Genomic DNA, 17931 nt, shown 5'->3' on the forward strand with positions numbered 1-17931 from the left:
CCAGATGGTATCAACTACGTAACCAGGGCCGAGGGTGGTATCTTGAAACCCAGAAAAGAAATATATCTGGTGCAGCAGCCCAGGCCCGAAGCCTTGGCTTGATTGCCACCCATCTTGTACCATTTGTGTGGAAGGTAGTTGAACGCCGTTTGAAAACAAACAAGCCACTCATACCAGACTCGTTCGATTCTTTGTCAACCTGCCTTCTTCGATCCCACTTACTCGCTTCGGTTTTTGTACCTCCGAAACAAACATTGTATATTCCGTCTTCATAGAAAACTGTCACATGCCGGTTGGTCCAGCGTTATAATCGAATCGTATATTGTGCTAGAGAAACTCTGTGCCTCTCGTGGCGCCAGAACCCAGCAGCCAAATCTACTGTGGCGCATCCTATCACAAGCGAAAATAGAGAGCCTAGGTGAGTGCCCCGGCTTGCATTGCCCTCAGGTGATCCCGGTCTCGAACACACCACGACGGTTGCTTGGTTGCTTTGGTACCAAATCCCAGCGGCATTGTGTCAATTTCCTTGTGACGGGGTCCTCGTGCCGACACAGGCGCGGTCCTTTCGTTAGTTGGGCTCGACTTGGTTCGACCGTGCAACAAGTGCTTGCCATAGATTCCATTGGCATCTTCTCCACCCGTGGGATACCGGCCAGAAGTCTGTCCACGTCGCCGGCATTTGCGGAGCGTTGGCAGCAAGCCATTGAGATGACAGATGAGAGACAAGGGGTACCATGGAATCGGCAGACCGAATTGACAAATTATAATGTGCTGCAATGCTGAACAAGCATGGCTGACTGCATCTGACTCCAGTTTCGTTCGCTGTTGCTTCTCCAGGCTCGGCTAGTACTGCACCCCCTGTCAGCCCAGGTTGTGGTCGGAGGAGAGCGAATTCATGTGCATCGTTGACGTAGTTGCAATACTTGTTCCTCTTGCTCGCCTTGCTCGATTTGCTATTGACGGCAAAAGACGACACACGAACCGGTTATTTTTACTTTTCGTTTCTTTGTTCTCGTCCTGCCGGGTCGCTCAAAGGTTCAAAGCCAGCCGTGCAGCAACGTCTCCGCCGCTCTGCGTTCCGCATTCGTTTGCAGCCTTTCGTTGCAGCATCAACAACGTTGAACGTGTTGAGTTTGGAGTGACGGGCTAGCGTCGCAAGTCCTCCGGTCCTGCCAGGTTCTTGTCACCCTCATCACGGTCGTCCCTTCCCTGCCGTCATCTCTGCATCGCACCTGCCGTCAGCTACGGCAACGAACTAGGAAGAGTCTGGTGACATTTCTCTCCGGACTAGCCAGAGGAAACCAGAATTGTGAGTGCTAAATTCATTGACTCAGAGTTTCCAAGTTTGAAAGTCTTTTTGTCCTTTTTTTTTTTTTTTTTTTTGAAATTTTTTCCCTTTCGTGGTCCTCCCGCTGCCCCTGCAACTCAATTCCAACTTCGTCGTTTTTGCCTTTGGAGCCGAACTCAATGAGCCTCCTCCTTGTCTGGCCTCACGTCTCTCGGCGTCATTGATTACGACTTCTTTGGCCTTCCTCTCTCTCTCTGGCCTTGGGCTTTGGTGTTCTGTGCTGTACTGTATCTGAACGGCGTACGATTGATCCATCTGCTCAGTCGCCGCGGGCCCTCGTTTTTATTAGATGCGCTCCAGCAGATGCCTCGGGGTCCATCACTCCATCTCTGACTGTCGGGCTTGGCTGCGACGGACTGGTCTCAGTTGCACGCACATGCACACATGCACACCATGACACGCAGGCGCGCGCATACACACACTCATACAGCGCACGACTCGGGCATCGAGCCTCTTTGTGCTGCCTATAAGCCATAAAACCGCCAATGGCCGTTCTTTTTTTCCCTTCATCCGAATCGTTGCATTCTTGCCATGTATGGGAATACATTTCCCCTCTTGTTTTAAGTTTGGTCACGCTTGATGCGCCTCGTGGCATTTGAGATCCTCCAAGGTTCAAAGGTACACCTCAGACCAGCTGGTTGCAGCAGAGAGACGCACGACCCAGAGGGCGGGAGCTTTGAACATTGAACATCAAACATTGAAGCGATTTCTCGGTACAGCTCATCTCCCTTCTGTCTTCGGCGCTTGACCTGAGCCACGTCTCGCGCCTCACGAGCCTCACGAGCCTCACACACCACCCTTCCATGACCCTCCTATGCTTCGTCGCCCTCGTTCTTTAATCTTGCGGCCCTGGACACAATTGCACCTCGTCGCCCAGAGACGGCTCTGGGAAGAGGGATCGACCTGGTGCCTGGCAGTTCCAACGCTCTCCACCCATCTAATTTTACTTTCCACTTGGGCTTGATGCGCTCAAGCTTGTGTCTTAAGTTTCACGACTCAAGTCTCGGGTCTGGGGCACTGGCGTCGACTGCATGAACAGCCTACCCCATCAACACCAAATTCGACCAAGTACTATTATAACAAAGTCCACCGAGTCAAGCCTTGCCCCATCCGGTCGAGAAATAACGGCCAGTGCCGTTTCGGCCGTTTTCTAGACCCGTTCTGCATCAAAGAAATCGTCACGGGCTCAAAGACAATCTTCCTTCTCCTTTTCTCATCCCATTGTTACTTTTTCTTTTTCTTTTCCCTGCTTAATACCCTCTCCCGATTTGATTCATGCTCATCACAATTCACCGTATCGCTGCGACAACACGGCTTGCATGAGCGCTCGCGGAGCTTCACTGAGCCTCGGCTAGCGCCTTGTTTGCGTTGCAGCAGCATACCCGAACAGCTCTGGGGAGAAGTCGCAAGAGAAACATCAGACCAGACTGTTAACACATCCATCATGACAGCTTCACGGCAGCAGCGTCGACAACGATCAGGCCGTTGGCTGGCCACCAACAACACTGGCGTCTTCTATCGCCCCGAGGCCCACATCGACCGCCGACCGCCATCTACAGACTGCTTCCCTACACCGCTCATCAGCCCTAGACGATCAAGACCGCACGCTATACACGTCGTCACTTACCCGTCTGGATACGTGCCCCGCGAATTACGCCCCGACGCAAAAGCCAATAGGGAAAGATCGCAAAGGTGCCGCGGCGAAAGACCATCAAGATCGAACCCCGACCCCGACTCGGAAGTGCCGTCATACCCCGGCATTGGCCAGAGCGGTAGTCATAACAGCAGCCGCCGCAGCAGCAAGATTTTCCAACACAAGAGAAACAGCTCATCGACATCCTCGTCGCCGCAAATCTTCAGACCCGCTCTGGGGAAGCTCATTGCATCGATTTCAGGACGGTCACCAAACAACACCGAGGGCTCGCAACCACGCCAATCACCACTGACACCAGCGACACCAGCGACACCAGCACCAGGGCAGGTGCAGGTACAGACATACTCCGCTGCCCCCGCGACGACACTATCGGCATCGGCAGGGGTGCTGGCGTCCCCGGCCTATGACCACGTCCGTCAAGACTCGGCAGCCCAGATTCTACAGCAGCCCCACCGCTTGTCTCTCCCGCATCATCCGCCATCTCACCCACACCCTTCTGACCCTTCAGACGAAATGGCTGTAGCCAGCAGTGTCGCCCATCCTCCGGCTGCATACAACATTGCAAGTCACCGGAATAGCCTCATGTCTGTGCGCTCCGCAAAGTCTGCTGTCACCTCACTTGTGACCGAGGTCCCCAAGCCTGTTGCCAGTGGTAGCGGCGTCTCCTGCTCAATACTCCTCGCTGAACGCAACATCTTCCTCACCGGCTTTGATCACGACGGCCATGTGCACCGCGACGGCCAGACTGGCACCGCCCTATTACGCGGAAAGTTGCAACTGAACGTAACCAAGAATGTCAAGATCAAGGCCATCCAGCTAAAGCTGCTGGGACGTGCCCGCACCGAGTGGCCCGAGGGCATCCCTCCCTTGAAGCAGGACGTCTGTGAGGAGGAAAGCCTGAGAACGCAGGTCTTGACATTTTTCAATGCTATGCACGATGGCTGGGAGGGTGAATATGGCAACCAGTGCACATACAAGTTAAAATCCAGCTCAGCAAACTCGAGTAACACAAACCTTGCCGTACCCCAGACGCCCCATCGTCCAGTCAGCCTCCTGCTCTCGTCATCCTCACGAAATGGCCTAACTGCCAAGGAGCTTAAGAGACTTTCGTTGCAGAATACGCAGTCACGTAGCTTCGGCAAGAGCGAGAACGGAGTGGCCACGGCAACTCAAGTCAAGGGCTTCAAGGTGTTTTATCCGGGCACTTACAACTATACCTTTGAGCTCCCTATTGATCATCACCAGTTAGAGACAACCAAGTTGCAATATGGCTCAGTAAAATGGGAGCTCCATGCGAGTGTGGATCGCGCCGGTGCATTCAAACCCAACTTGCATGGCACCAAGGAAGTTTCCATCGTGCGATTGCCAGATCAGATGTCTCTGGAGACAACCGAACCAATTTCCATATCAAGACAGTGGGAAGACCAACTTCATTATGACATCGTCATCTCTGGGAAGAGCTTCCCTATTGGCTCAAAGATCCCCATTGCTTTCAAGCTCACACCACTTGCCAAGGTCCAGTTGCACAAGTTGAAGGTCTACGTGACGGAGTCAATTGAGTACTGGACAAATGATAAACGCGTCACAAGAAAGGATCCGGGACGCAAGATTCTCCTCCTCGAGAAGACAGCAGGGAAACCACTTGAGGCCAACTGGGCCACGTCAGATCTTACCACCGTTCGCGGTGGCGAACTTGAGCCCGAACAACGCCGCCAGGCCAGAGAAATTGCGAATTTGAGGCGCACACGGGAAGCGCAAAGACGCGGCAGGGCTGCTGAACCGCTCCCCGAACCGGCTAACAACTTGCTCGGTGATCTTGACCTTGGCTTGGAGCATATGTGGGGATCTACAGAGATCGAGGCAAATGTTCAGCTTCCGACATGTCAAATGATGGCCAAGAACAAGGATCTCAGGCTCAACCCAGACTGTAGCTGGAAAAATGTCAACGTCTATCACTGGATCAAGATTGTTCTGAGAATCAGTCGCACAGACCCCGAGGATCCGTCAGGGAGGAAACGCCGACATTTTGAAATCAGCATCGACTCGCCCTTCACGGTGCTCAATTGCCGGGCAACGCAGGCTAACACGAACCTGCCAGCGTACGCTGGTCCCAACAACAACCAAACGCCTCATCAGTCAGTATGTGGTTGCCCCGACTCGGCCTCATTGCCGTGCGAAGGTTCGCAAAACTCATCCACAGGCACGTTGCCTGGAACGGAGTTGAGCAATGACGGTTTCCCGCTGCCACCCCAAGCTGCTCATCTTGCGCACTCAGCAATGAACCCCATGACCAGCACCAGTAGTCCCTTGCGGTCAGTGGATGATTTGGGCATTCAAGGCGAGCTCCGGCCCATTCACTTATTACGCGTGCCCAGCTTCAATCCACCCGCGTTTGACGACGATACAGCGCCGCCACCGCTTCTCGTCAACGAAGGCCAAGGAACAGCAAGTGCTCCTATGATGACACCGCCTCCTCAATATGATGCTGTGATTGGAACCCCGAGCGTGGATGGTTTGGCTGATTACTTTACACGTCTTGCCAACGCAGGCTACGGGATTGAAGATGACAACGACTCAGGATCAGATGATTCTGACGAGTTACCGACGAGGATATTAGATCGGACCGGGCGAGTCAACGTGGCACACCCTAGAACACCAGGAGGACGGATGCCCAGCCGAAGTTTTGAAATTTCGCGGCCTCCGGTTAACTTGCACCTCGCGGATTTGCCAACTCGACCCGGTAGAAACAATGAAGCTAATGCCGTTAGCTGAAAGAGAATTACGAAGAAAAGAGTATGAAAGGATGATGAGACGTTGATGCACTGGGAAGAGAATAGACCATACACTTTCTTATCGATCGATGGTACGATTGAAACTGAGGAATCGTGAACGCATTGGGACGGCAAACGGCGTTTTTAGCCTTGATACTGGACCTGGACCGGAAGCGAAGAAAGGGAAGCGTTGGGAAAAGCTATAAGCATGTGGATTTGTGGAGTTCATACCCAACCGATGTAAAGGCTGATGATGATTTTGGACGATCCAGATAGAAATGATGGTGTGAATACGTACGAAGGGGCTGCACATAATGAGACATTTAAATAAATACCTGTTAGCTACCTTTTGCTTTGGGCCACGCCATGAAAACAGGGCTTGTAAGATGAGCTACATGCAAAGATGTGGGAAATAAGAGAGGCAGAGAGGTGTTTTTAGACTCCATGCTCATCTCCAACATTGGTCCGTCGTGGTGGCCGTGTTTGCTTACACAAACCAAGCCAGTTCAATGTTGCCATCCGAGTCGGACATGGTCATGCCCAACTAATACAGCTAGCTAGAGAATGTCACGGAATTAAATCAGAGAAGAAGAAATATCAGCAAACAAACGATCCAACGAGACAGCTCATCTCGTTTGACCGGGCAGACAAAGTCGTCGGCCACTCCACGGCGTTGTAAGTGTTTCGGCAGATTCCAGCACGCCAAGTGAGCTTCTTAATAGAAGCTGAAGGATCCTCCTGACGGGGAATGATGAGCGAGACTTGTTCCGGTTCTGCTGCTTGTTTTCCTGCCACGGCGAACGGGCGGACCAGATGTGAGAGGGCCAGGAATGATAGAGAAAAAGGGGGGGGGGGGGGGGGGGGGGGGGTGGTAGGCTCTGGGGCAAGAGTAAGTTAATTCATGCCCTGATTTGGCATAGAGCTGGGGAAACCTTGGCCGAGATTGTGGGCGTTGTTGGGCGGTGAGGCCTAAACCATGGCGAGGACATTGTGGAGAGATGGCGAAGGAGGCATGTCCATGCTTGTCTTGGAAGAGTCTGCTTGAATATAGTTAGTGTCTGGTATATGTTTTTTGCATATGCATACGCACGCGCGTTGGCTGATGGGGAAGTGAGATGTGCATTGTTGTGACAAAGCTGAGCTTCGGGGCCCGGCGACAAGCAGGGCCTGAATATTGTTTTTGCTTTTCCGAAGGAGTAGTGGATTGGGATCAGCTTGTCGATTGGTTTGCTATTTTTCCTCGCCCCCTTTTCTGTTCGCCTTTTCCCCTCTTTTTTGGAATAACAGAGTCAATGTTACATTTTCCCACTAGTATGACGAGCGGTACCCTATACCCTAGGCACCTACTAGACACTAGGTACTAGGTAGCTTATGATGCTACTGCGGACCTTGGCCAACTGTTGACTGAAATAGAATGCCAATCTTTCTGGAGGATTACCCAGCGAGGTAGCGTAAAAATAACACAAGAACGGTCATCTTGAAAATGACTTGTTCTTGTATCTTTTTCCAACACATGATGTGTCTCTTGGTGCCCTGTCCCTCTTGCCCATCATGTACCTCTCCAAGAGTAGTACGAGACGGGCACCAAGTACCTCTACTCGGACCTCAACTTCATGACGCTGATGCTGGTCGTGGAAGAGGTCACAGGAAGGAAGTTGGACGATAACATGTACGAGTACACGTCCCTACTGTCTGGGTATGCACAGCACCTTCTTCAACCGAGGCAACGTCGAGGGTCCCGAGTTCAAATACTACAAGGAAATAGCCGCGCAGGAGTTCCAGATCTCGGTTGAGGGAGACGTCCCGGGGCTCCGGCAGCGCCCGCAGCGCGTCCGTGGAACCGTCCACGACGAGGACACCTGGGCGCTGGACGGCGTGTCGGGCCACGCCGGGCTCTTCTCCACGGCCGGTGACACGGCGCGGTTCTGCCAGATGATTTTGAACAACGGCACCTACGCCGGGCACAGGATCCTGTCCGAGGCGTCGGTCGACCTGACCTTGACCGACTTCCTGGCGGATCTGGGCGAGGATCACGGCGTCGGGTTCGAGCTGAACCAGTTCTACACGGCGGGGCCCAAGGCCAACATGCTGGCGGCGAGCCACACGGGCTTCACGGGCACGTCAATGGTGAGCAACCGCGTGCATTGTCGAGGAAATGGAGCAGCAATAACAATGTGAGGAAGACGCTGGGCGCCTGGGCGGCGACGGCGCTGGGGAGGAGGGTTGAGTTTCTGGTGCAATTAGTTTTGGTACCCATGTTGCCATGTACTAATTGACGCTCCAATACACCTCTGTAGTAAAGGCTGTAATTGGTCATCTACACGAGAAATATATAATCTTTCCGAGGCGACAGTACCAACAGGCCAATTGGTTCAGGGTGCCGGGGGTCAAAGGCTACTCCGCTTACACCGCACGGATCATAGGACCCAGTTTTGCCGGTCCACGGAGGAGGACAATTACCCAAAAGGGTGGCCAGCCCGGACGACGGCCGCTGATTCGCCGGCATCTCATCAATTCTCTCAACTACACTCGTGGCCCCACCCTGTGTCTCTTCGACCAAGTCAATCGAGCTAGATGACTATGTTGTCATGGTGGAGAAAATACTCTACCGTCGGCTCTCTCTTTTTTTCCCTTTTGTGCTAGGCCTTAGATCCCTGGTGGCAATGTTACATTGAGATGCACCGCACGAGGAAACCGTGACCTGAGTTTTGATGGCGGCTGTTTCGCTTAAAAAGACGGACTGGTTCTGTTTGTCGGGGGAAGAAGCAGATCGAACCCCTTCATCTTCCGAGAAGTAAGGGAGAGAAAAAAACGAGAGCATATCGAGGGGCTCAACTTCCCGTAATAATGCCAAATTACACCCTCCGCAAATCGCTGGTGGCAGCCACCGTGCTGCTGGCGGCTAGTCGAGCCACGGGCTGCGACGAGCTCGACATCCTCGCCGGCCAACACGTCGTGTATTCCTTCCCGTCGTCCAGCCAGCCCCCAGACGAACTGGTGAGGCTCACAAGGGCCGGGCTCGTCGGCGGCGTCATCCTATTTGGCGTCAACGTCGACGCCAACACCTCGCAGGCCATGTCGGCCCTGAAGCATGCATACGACTCGTCGCCCGCGCCGGCCCTCCTCAAGAAGAAGACGGGCAAAGACGCGCGCTTCCTAGTAACGACGGACCAGGAGGGCGGGCAGGTGCGCCGCATCAAGGACGGCGAGCCGAAGCTCAGCGCCAAGCAGATCGGGGCTTCCGCCGACCCGACCGCCGCGGGCGAGGCCGCCGGTGCTGGCGCCGCCGACAGCCTTCTGTGCTACCGGTGCAATTCGAACCTGGCCCCCGTCCTGGACGTCTTCCGGCAGCCGGGCGACTTCACCGACTACTACGGGCGGTCGTTTGGGAACACGTCGCAGCAGGTGGTGCGCGCGGCGGTGCCCTTCATCAGCGCCCAGCAGGGCCGGGGCGTGTCGGCGTGCGCCAAGCACTTCCCCGGCCTGGGGGCGGCCTCGCACGACGCCAACACGGACGAGGAGCCCGTCGTGCTGAACCTGACGCTCTCGGAGGTGCGCGCCGTCGACCAGGCGCCGTACAAGGCGGCCATCGCGGCCGACGTCGACATGGTCATGGCCTCGTGGGCCGTGTATCCCGCCCTGGATCACCGGCCGGCCGGCCTGAGTGCCAAGTGGATCAAGGGCGAGCTCCGTGTCGGGCTGGGCTTCGAGGGCGTCACCATTACCGACGCCCTCGAGGCCGGCTCTCTTGCTGCCTATGGCGACGCCGGCGCCAGGGGCACCGCTGCCGCCGCCGCCGGCATGGACATGTTGCTGGCGAGCGGGAAGAACGTGACGCAGGGAGAGGCCGTGAGGACGGCGCTCGTGCAGGCCCTGAAGAAGGGCGAGCTGGACAGAGCCGAGTTTGACGCTGCCACGGCGCGCATCGCCGCCCTCAGGAGCAGGATTGCAGCGTAAGGTGGTGCAGTGGTGTGACATGGCAGTGGTGATGATGGATGTATCCTCCGTACCACGGCCATGACAGAAAAACTCTTGTCCCTCGACGTGTATCATTTGCCACACAAGATAGTTTCCAATGGCAGTTTTTTCTTCATTTGCTCCTCAACCAAGAAGATAATTAACGAATGCATTTCCCACCAAGAGTGTATTGTGGCCCTGCTTTAACCCCGTCTCTCAGCGCCGTCCGTGAAACCTCCTCCCCCCCCCCTTGCGCGCCTCGCCTCTCCTCAGCCTGAACCCTTCCAGAATGACATGCTTGTGGCTCCTCTTGGTAAAGGGGATCCTCTTGCCCGCGACCTCCTCGCGCACAACCTCCTCCTCGGTCGCCCACGCAAAGTCCTGGTGCTCGTTGGGATCCAGCCTCACCGCCTGGCCCTCGGGCACCTCCACCTCGAACTGGAACTTGCCAATCAACTTGGACCGCGTGCTGTTCCTAAACTCCTGGAACGCGTCCGCCCCAGGACCCTCGGTGACGAGACGGGCCATCCGCCGCGCCGCCACGCCCGCCTCCTCCCAGAGCTCCCTGGCGCAGCCGTGCAGGATGGAGGCGTCGTCGTCGTCGACCGCGCCCCCCGGCACCTCCCACAGGTCCGGCATGGAGTCGTGACTCGTGCGCTGGACGAGGAGGATGCGGCCGCGGGCGTCGAACACCAGGGCGCCCGTGGCGACGCCGTCCCACGGCTTGTTGTTCGCCCGGATCCAGCTTTTGACGGGGACGTTGAACTGCGCCAGGGACGGGTCGTGTGAGAAGTGGAATGGCGGTGGTCTGGCCGCCGTGTCGTCCTCCCTTGCGCCTGTGCTCTCCATGGCTTATTTATCGATGGTCAATTGCTGCTGCGACGAAACGCGCTATGAGTCGCATTCGAGGTCTGAAGGAAACGGGGCCAGTAGCTAGATGGGATGTTTATGTTTCTTCTTCTTTCCCTTTTTCAAAGTATTTCAGTGCTCGGCAGCCTAAAGTGTCCGGGGTGGCGTTGAGTCGATGGAGCCTTGCGTCGTGCCAAACGACCGAAATTACCTGCCCTGTTTGCGAGTGACGAACAAAAACACCAAGGTTTGGCTCAGTTGGAGCTTGGATAACGGGCCCCGTTATGAGTCACGCCTGGTGGGTCCTGCCTTGAAGCGCCTGTTCTCGACAGACCAGTTGTCGCAATATAGCTCAAATTGACGCCAGGCTCATCTTTGAGGGTGACTGCTCATCGTCAGGCCGCGCGACATGAGACTTGATAATCTGAGCGCCGACTGCGGGAGACGCCGGCCAGATTTTCATACACCCCATAGCTGTACACGCAAAGCATACTTCCCCCGTGTTATATTCGTTCCGCTTTCTTATTTACATACATTATACGAACCCATTACGCGTAAATGTTCAAGTACAAGCCCACTCGAGGGGGATGCAAAAACACAAATGCCCAAAAAAAAAAAGAAAAAGAAAAAAATCCTCTGCTATAGGAGCTTTATCGCATGACCTGCTTCTCGCTGACTTTATAAGTTTGGTTTGTTGCAACATGTAGTCCGCCAGATAAATTCCCCCTTCGCCGCTTAGCTGGGCATGCCACCTAACCATTCATTGTCATCTACGTAATTCCCGCCAAACAAGGTAATAGCTTTCATGTATTTGTACAGCGAAGTCATTGTTATGTCATGAGAGTCATGAAGAATGTGAACGCACTCACCGGCTGCCGCTGTCTCTGGATGTTGCCTTGCAGCATGCCCCGGCAAACACACAAATCACCCGAACGCCGAACTGGGCCAAAAAAAAAAAAAATAGAATAAAAAAGACATGACAAAAAAGTGGAATCACTTTATATACGCAAAAGACGCGGCGTACGATTAGAAAGCTCGTGTCTAGTCATGAGCGTTGCGCGATAGATTGATCGATTCGGCCAAGATGAAAAATCAAGACAGGTATAAAAAAAAAAGGCTTCCTCAGAGACATCTGGCAAGCCATGAATTTCCAGATTGGTACGTCTCATAATGTCACCGGCATGGATCGCGTCACGGACTTTTCTGCCCTCATTCGCAAGTGGTTCGCGTATGTTTCCAGCCCATGAGCCGCTATATGAGCCACAGGCCAGACGGCGGATTTGTTGACCATCCATGCTGCGAGACGAAGGATTTGGGACGCATAGCCGGTAAACCCATCCGGTGATAAAACAGACTCGTGTCCACTGATCGTGCCTGTGGCATTCGGTCCTAGCCTCATGTTGATTTTCAACTCGGCGGTCGACAAGATGTCTCCGACCTTGTCCAGCAGCTTAATGTCCTCTTCCTCCAAGAGAATAATCGCTGGAACCTGGCTGAAATCGATATGATCTTGGCCCACAATACCGAGGTACGGCCCGACTCGCTCTTGGAGCGCAGTAATCCATCCGGCAACCACTTGCGCGCATTCGGCAGTGCAAAGAGCAGTCTGCATGGGCAGTTCGTGACTAGTCTTGTCCGCAAACGTAACTCCAAGCCTGTCTGACATGGATAGAGAGTCAACAGCATAAAACGAGGCTGTTCTGAGATACCTCTCGCGTCGTGGTATGCTTCGTCCCGTACCATTAACGTCCTGGCCGGTGCCGAAAGGCTTGTCGGCATGCATGCTGTTCAAGGAGCTTTGCGTTGCCGGGGTAATCCATGAACCCGGGGTTTATGACCGAGTTGGACGATGGTTCTGTCCCAGATTCAGAAGAGCAGGTCGGCGATCGTGCTTCATCTTGCGTCTCAAAGCCTCGGGAAAGTTCCTCAATCATGCCATCCCAGTCTCGTTGCCAAATCTTTGCCTTGGCTGGACCAAAGTCAACAAACAACTTGACGTATGCCAGATCCAAAAGAGGAATCGCGTCTGCAGACATTGGTCCCAAGCCAAATGGATTTGGTCGTTCAATACTATGTTGCGGGTTGCTAGACCATGCGAATTGCCAAGCCTTGAGGGCAGGTTCGATGTGCGTGTGCATCTTTTCTGTTTCCATGTTGGTCCACGCCCTGTTCTGATGGCGTTGTCGCGTTTCCCAAATGTAGTTGTGCAGCGCATATATGAGCACCAAACAGCCAAACGTACTGGGCTTCAGATCTGTCAGGGGTGTATCTGCAGTGTTCATTGGTGATCCAAATTGGGGCTGGCTGTTGCCCATGGAATGTTGTCGCTCATTTGCGCGCAGGAGATCCCCCAACGAGTCGAAGAACCTTAGGCGGTTGTGGTTGGCAGCTTCAACTCCTCCCCTCGAAGCAAAGGCGGCGCTAGATTCCGCGGCGAAGAATTCTTCGTCACACGGAAGGTCGAGTGTGATCTCGGAATTCGTCAAGGCCGGGGTGTGGTTGAAGCTGGCGACGGCCATACTGGACAGGATGAAGATGACGTATACCGTGCGTTTGTGTTCCTCCATCGACTTCCACTGGAGCCACTCCCGTTGCTCATCTTGCTCAGATATGCGCGTCCAGTCTCCGGTATCAGTCATGTGAACATCTTGCTCGGTTGGCACATTGCCCTTGCCTTGGCTAATTAGACCTGACGATTGAGCGAGACTAACGAGAGATGCACAATGCGTCGACGCAATATCACTCGTCACTTTATCGGAGCAGGTGTGGCCGTATATGACGTTGAGTAGCATGGCTTGAACGAGCCACAACGGTGTGCTGGATTGAGCTTGGTTCTGTTGGGCCTTTGAGTCAGTAGAGATGGTACTCAGTCGTGTGTCGGCTCTGCGGACATCGGATTTGCGTCTCTCATCAAGATAAAAGAACACAATCTTTTTAGCCATGTCAAACAAATCTTTGGACTGAGCATGTTCCATCTCGTAAGCAGCGCCGAATGCAGCCATGGAAAGTAGCAAGCACCCATTGCCACCTGCGCCGTTGGAGCGACCTTTTGAATCAGGAGACACATCAAAGGACAGTGTAGGGAGGTGCAGAAATGGGAGATGAGGATGAAAACATGTCAAGTAGGCCCTGACGTATCTCTGGAGGTCCTGGGTACTGGGCACGTCGGTAGCCGGGTTTGAAGAGGAATTGCCGCCCGGTTGGATTTGAGGCGACAAAGGCGAGCCTAGCGAGGAAAGTGAGGGGTTTTTACGGCTACCAAAGGGCAGACAGTGGGAAAGGATAGTCACTATAGCAGTCCGGGTGGCATCTGTTATGGTTGTCACAGGAGAAGCGGCGTGGTTCCCCCCGTTGAGGGATGACGGAATTTCCTGGGCGGCGTTGAAGCCGAGGGGTGGGTTCAAGGGTTGTGAATTTATTCCAGATACGACGGACGTGCTCAACGAGCTCAGAGAAGTTGGAGGCGCGGAGAAGTACGGGTCATTGATCTTTTGAGAAGCTGGCTGAGGTGATAATGGAGCACCACTAAGGAGATCTGGAAAGACTGAACCATTTAAATCCATCGCGAACGGGTTCGGCATCTGCGGAGGTCCCATGACGGAGGGTTGCCACATGGTACTTGTCCCAGCTGGGGCCGGGTGGTTTGATCCATCTACCATAACATCGCTAATCCCACTCTGGCTCGTCGTGCTGATGGCCGACGGGCTCGATCCGTCTATCACATGCTCGTTCGTGTTGAAAGACATTTGATGCTCGAATCCTGTTACCCAGTCATCAAAGTGCTGCGTCGTAGCAACGTCGTTCAGACCTTGGCCAAACGGAGATGTCTGGTCCACGGCCATGGACTGTGGCGAGTCATTGTAGTGTAGAGCGTTGGGGTTGATTGTAGATCCCGGCCCGAAGAAGAGACCCTCAAAGTCGAACTCGGGGTTGAAGACGGCCATGGGCGGCGCCGTCCTCAGCCCACTGGCGTCAAAGTCACTGCTCCCAATCTGCGATGTCTCCAGTTTGGGGAGTGCATGCTGCAATCCCCTCTGTCCCAGAACGGCGGACATACCACCAAAGACGTGGTCCAGGTTATGGACCGGCAGTCCGACCAGGCTGGGGTGACGGCTGTGAGCCATGCCCCGCGCCACCGAGGCATTCGCAGAGGCGAGCATCTGCATCGCAGCACCGTCTACGTGGCTGATGGTGTTTGCCCTGGGGCGCATGGGAGCCGCCGCGGCACCGGATCCAGCGGCATTGACGCCGGCCACGCTGTTCTTGCGTCTGCTCTGCGCGGGAGTGACACCACTGGCAGACTCGCGTCGATTGCGAGGGCGCGAGGACGGGGTAGATGTTTGGTGAAGCTTCTGCTGGTGGCGAAGCAGCAGGTCACGACGAGCGAAGCATCGTGCGCATTCGGGGCACTCGAATGGCTTCTCCTTGGTATGGGAACGCTCATGCCTTTTCAGGTGCTCGAGGCGAGCGAAGGAGCGCTGGCAAGTTGCGCAAACGTGCGGGCGAGGCTTGTCCGTCTTGGGAGGAGGAAAGTTGGCGGACGGGGCCTTGGTGTTTACGGTGATTGTAGAAGCTAGAGCACAGGTGCGTCAAATGGTCAGCCGAATGAGTACAGAATTATCAAGCAGCACCGGCGAGGAACGGGCACAGCATGAATGTGACTGGACATGACCCGATAACGACTTGACATGCGGCAAGGCACGCCCGTGGCCGGAACAACAGGAGGGGCAGGCAGTGCAAGCAAAAGGTGTCGAAAGTGGGCTCAAGCTCACCAGAGTCGTCAGCAGCAGCAGCAGCAGCAGCAGCAGGTGGGTTGCTGGTGCCGGCAGCAGAACTTGCTGTGGTGGGATTCGACATTGTTGAAGCGCGCGACGAGAGCCTAGGGCCAGAGTCGTCCAGAACCATGGCAGGCGTGTCTTATCTCGGGAGATGAGAATGGCCGCGCGAGACGGAGCAGCGACGATTGCGAACTGCTTTTTTACTTTTTGGCCGTGTCGGACTGCGATGCAAGAGGCGGGTTGTGGTCGCGGGGTGGGTTCGCTGACAGAAATGGTGGTGACACGGACACTCGGGCGCGCAACGGCACAAGCACAGAGAGAGCGAGTGCGTGTGAGTGCGTGTGAGTGAGTTGAGTGAGTGACTGAGTGACTGAGTGAGTGTGAGACCGAGGGCGAGACTGTGAGTGTGTGTCGGGTTCAGTCAGCAAGGTAGGCAGGAGAGGCGAGACTGGAGCGCCGTGGCGGGCGGATGGCGGATGACGGATGGTGGGGGGTTTTCGACAGCTTTGTTGGGCAAATGGAGGGGTCAGGTTCAGAGGTTTGGGAGAGAAAAGGCGTGCTCAGCAGCCGACAGAAGCATGTCAATCCGATGCGCCAGCTGGGACGACAGATTGAGGCATTACAAGTCGTCTATTGAGATCACGTCGGTCCCGCCAACAGAGACAATTGCTGCTTGGGATGGGAAGATGAGGCAGAGAGGCAGAGACGGGAGAAGGAGGAAGGAAGAAGGTTTGGCGGCGTGGGACGAGGGCCGCGGGAAAGACACAGGGAAAATGGCACAGTGCAAGAGGACAGTGCGCCGTCGCACCACCCCGGACGGTGATACTCCTCCGTGCTGGTGACGAGGCAAAAGACCAGACCAGACCAGGTTGCCAGGCTGGTGCCAGGGCCTTCTTTTGCAGTGGCGCATGACGGCCGACCGCTGGGGCGCCGTGCCGACCAAAGTATTGACTACTACGGTTGACCGGTATTAGAGGTGCTGCGGATTCTTGTCAGGCCTGATGGTGATGTGGTGATGTGGTATCGTGCCTGGCCGGCTCCAGCTCGCGTCTCCCAGACCTGGCCGTCTCCCGAGTGAATTGTAAGCTGGCGAGCAGGATGCACTTGAGCCGTTCCGTGAGCAGTGAGCCCGGGCTCGGCTGGGGCCCTCCAGGACACACATACAATACAACTCTGGAGCAAGTCCTTGAACGTGCTGCTTTGCTATCTGTGCCGTGCCCGGAAGAGAAATCGACAGGGGGGTTGCTGGGCCGATGCATGGGCCAAACCCAGTCGAGCAATAGTAAGTATCGTGCTGGCTCGCGTTCGATGATGCTACTCAAGTACTATCTCTCATGAGCTTGGGGGGCAGCAATCATACAATACTACCACTCAGCCATGGTATGTGTGTACGGAGAAGACTGCTTGAGCAGTACCCGACAGATGCAAGCAGAGTCTGGTAAATGCGGCAGGTCTATAACTCATGATTCCAAGAGGCACGGCCTCGGGACGGCCTCTGCAAAGAGACCACGGAAAGTGCACATTTACTTGACACAAAAGTATAGGCCAACAAGAGCACGGATGAAGCGACGAAGCGACGAAGCCAACAACGGACACGACACATGCCGACGAAACGTCAAACTAACAGAAGATCGGGGCCACCAGACCACTGCTCCGTGCCTGCGACGCAAAATCAAGGCGTCTGGGGTTGATTGATTCCCGGGAAGCTGTCTGTCTGGCTTGCTGGGAAAGTCACCGGCCATTTCAATGTTTATGCTCGGGTCCTCATACGACTTGCCGCCAAGCCATGCATAAAGCGTCTGGTGTGCCATTGGGGACGTGTTTCACCGAAAAAAATAGGCAGGCCGTGCCTGATACTATCGGGCGCCACGTCCAAAACCACTCAAAGATGGTACAGCACTGTACCAACACATCCGACTGTGTTGGTATTGAGATCCACGGGCAGCGGTGCGTCTATGCATTTACCTAGGTATGTAGATTCGTCGCTGCAAAAAGTGCGTGTGTCCAAGCGCGCAGTGTCCAGGGTCATTTCTCGACAGCAACGCAGACCAGATGACCGTCAAGTCTGGTGCGTTTCGGGATGAATTACGGAGTAAATTCACGCCATTGCACCCAGTCCCTGGCGCCGCCGGGTGGGCCCAGCTCTTTCATTATTTCCCAGTTCCGTTGGGAAGCCGCCGCTGTTATTTTCGAAATGAGGTCAAAAATCCAGATGGCCGAGCTTCTCGGGGACGGCGCCACGACCGTCTGGTGGTCTGACTGCTAATCCAACGCCGGCCAACGCGCAAAATTGAATGAATGAATGAATGTATGCAGGCGTTGCTATGCTTCTTTATGCCCATGTATGGAGCGTTATGCTGCGATTAAAAACTGATAGCCAAACGTGGACAAGAGTCTGGCTCTCTACCTAGTAGGTTTGTGCTCAAGTACTGGGTACTTGTACCGAAGCATGCAGTATGCATGCATGTCACTGGCACAGTGAGCGGGATGAGTGCTCAAGTACTCCGTACCTGGATGTTGCATCTGTACATATAAAAGGACGATCTACTAGGTACCTAGTAGAGCCTATGACGC

General features: G+C 54.8%; 7 protein-coding genes across 8 annotated transcripts; 4 read left to right on the forward strand and 3 right to left on the reverse strand.

Moving 5' to 3' along the window:
* Positions 1 to 760: 760 nt before the first annotated feature.
* Positions 761 to 6538, forward strand: J3458_000966 (uncharacterized protein). Of its 2 annotated transcripts, XM_066116445.1 has the most exons (2): positions 761 to 1309; positions 2800 to 6538. In XM_066116445.1, exon 2 carries the CDS (start codon positions 3516 to 3518, stop codon positions 5772 to 5774), a length of 2259 nt encoding a protein of 752 aa, XP_065978327.1. In that variant the 5' UTR covers positions 761 to 1309; positions 2800 to 3515; the 3' UTR covers positions 5775 to 6538. The 2 variants fall into 2 exon arrangements, with proteins under 2 accessions (XP_065978327.1, XP_007807962.1); XM_007809771.2 differs by having other exon boundaries at positions 761 to 6538.
* A 933-nt stretch (positions 6539 to 7471) lies between these two features.
* Positions 7472 to 7951, forward strand: J3458_000967 (uncharacterized protein; the record flags this gene model as incomplete). Its single annotated transcript, XM_007809772.2, has 1 exon — positions 7472 to 7951. One exon carries the CDS (start codon positions 7472 to 7474, stop codon positions 7949 to 7951), a length of 480 nt encoding a protein of 159 aa, XP_007807963.1.
* Positions 7952 to 8620: 669 nt separating this feature from the next.
* On the forward strand, positions 8621 to 9730 carry J3458_000968 (uncharacterized protein; the record flags this gene model as incomplete). Its single annotated transcript, XM_066116446.1, has 1 exon — positions 8621 to 9730. One exon carries the CDS (start codon positions 8621 to 8623, stop codon positions 9728 to 9730), a length of 1110 nt encoding a protein of 369 aa, XP_065978328.1.
* A 216-nt stretch (positions 9731 to 9946) lies between these two features.
* Positions 9947 to 10579, reverse strand: J3458_000969 (uncharacterized protein; the record flags this gene model as incomplete). Its single annotated transcript, XM_007809774.2, has 1 exon — positions 9947 to 10579. One exon carries the CDS (start codon positions 10577 to 10579, stop codon positions 9947 to 9949), a length of 633 nt encoding a protein of 210 aa, XP_007807965.2.
* Positions 10580 to 11744: 1165 nt separating this feature from the next.
* On the reverse strand, positions 11745 to 12245 carry J3458_000970 (uncharacterized protein; the record flags this gene model as incomplete). The annotated part of the gene is made up of 1 exon (XM_066116447.1): positions 11745 to 12245. The coding sequence occupies one exon, from the start codon at positions 12243 to 12245 to the stop codon at positions 11745 to 11747; it is 501 nt and encodes a 166-aa protein (XP_065978329.1).
* A 76-nt stretch (positions 12246 to 12321) lies between these two features.
* On the reverse strand, positions 12322 to 15484 carry J3458_000971 (uncharacterized protein; the record flags this gene model as incomplete). Its single annotated transcript, XM_066116448.1, has 2 exons — positions 12322 to 15152; positions 15352 to 15484. The coding sequence occupies 2 exons, from the start codon at positions 15482 to 15484 to the stop codon at positions 12322 to 12324; spliced, it is 2964 nt and encodes a 987-aa protein (XP_065978330.1).
* A 1250-nt stretch (positions 15485 to 16734) lies between these two features.
* Positions 16735 to 17052, forward strand: J3458_000972 (uncharacterized protein; the record flags this gene model as incomplete). Its single annotated transcript, XM_066116449.1, has 1 exon — positions 16735 to 17052. The coding sequence occupies one exon, from the start codon at positions 16735 to 16737 to the stop codon at positions 17050 to 17052; it is 318 nt and encodes a 105-aa protein (XP_065978331.1).
* Between the last annotated feature and the right edge of the window lie 879 nt (positions 17053 to 17931).

This window comes from Metarhizium acridum (genome assembly GCF_019434415.1).
Source record: "Metarhizium acridum strain ARSEF 324 chromosome Unknown scaffold_1, whole genome shotgun sequence".
In the NCBI taxonomy this organism is placed as follows: Eukaryota; Fungi; Ascomycota; class Sordariomycetes; order Hypocreales; family Clavicipitaceae; genus Metarhizium; species Metarhizium acridum.

What these genes read in the sequence shown, in the direction of transcription:
- J3458_000966 (XM_007809771.2), top strand. Translation starts at nt 2,793, where the DNA reads ATGACAGCTTCACGGCAGCAGCGTCGACAACGATCAGGCCGTTGGCTG.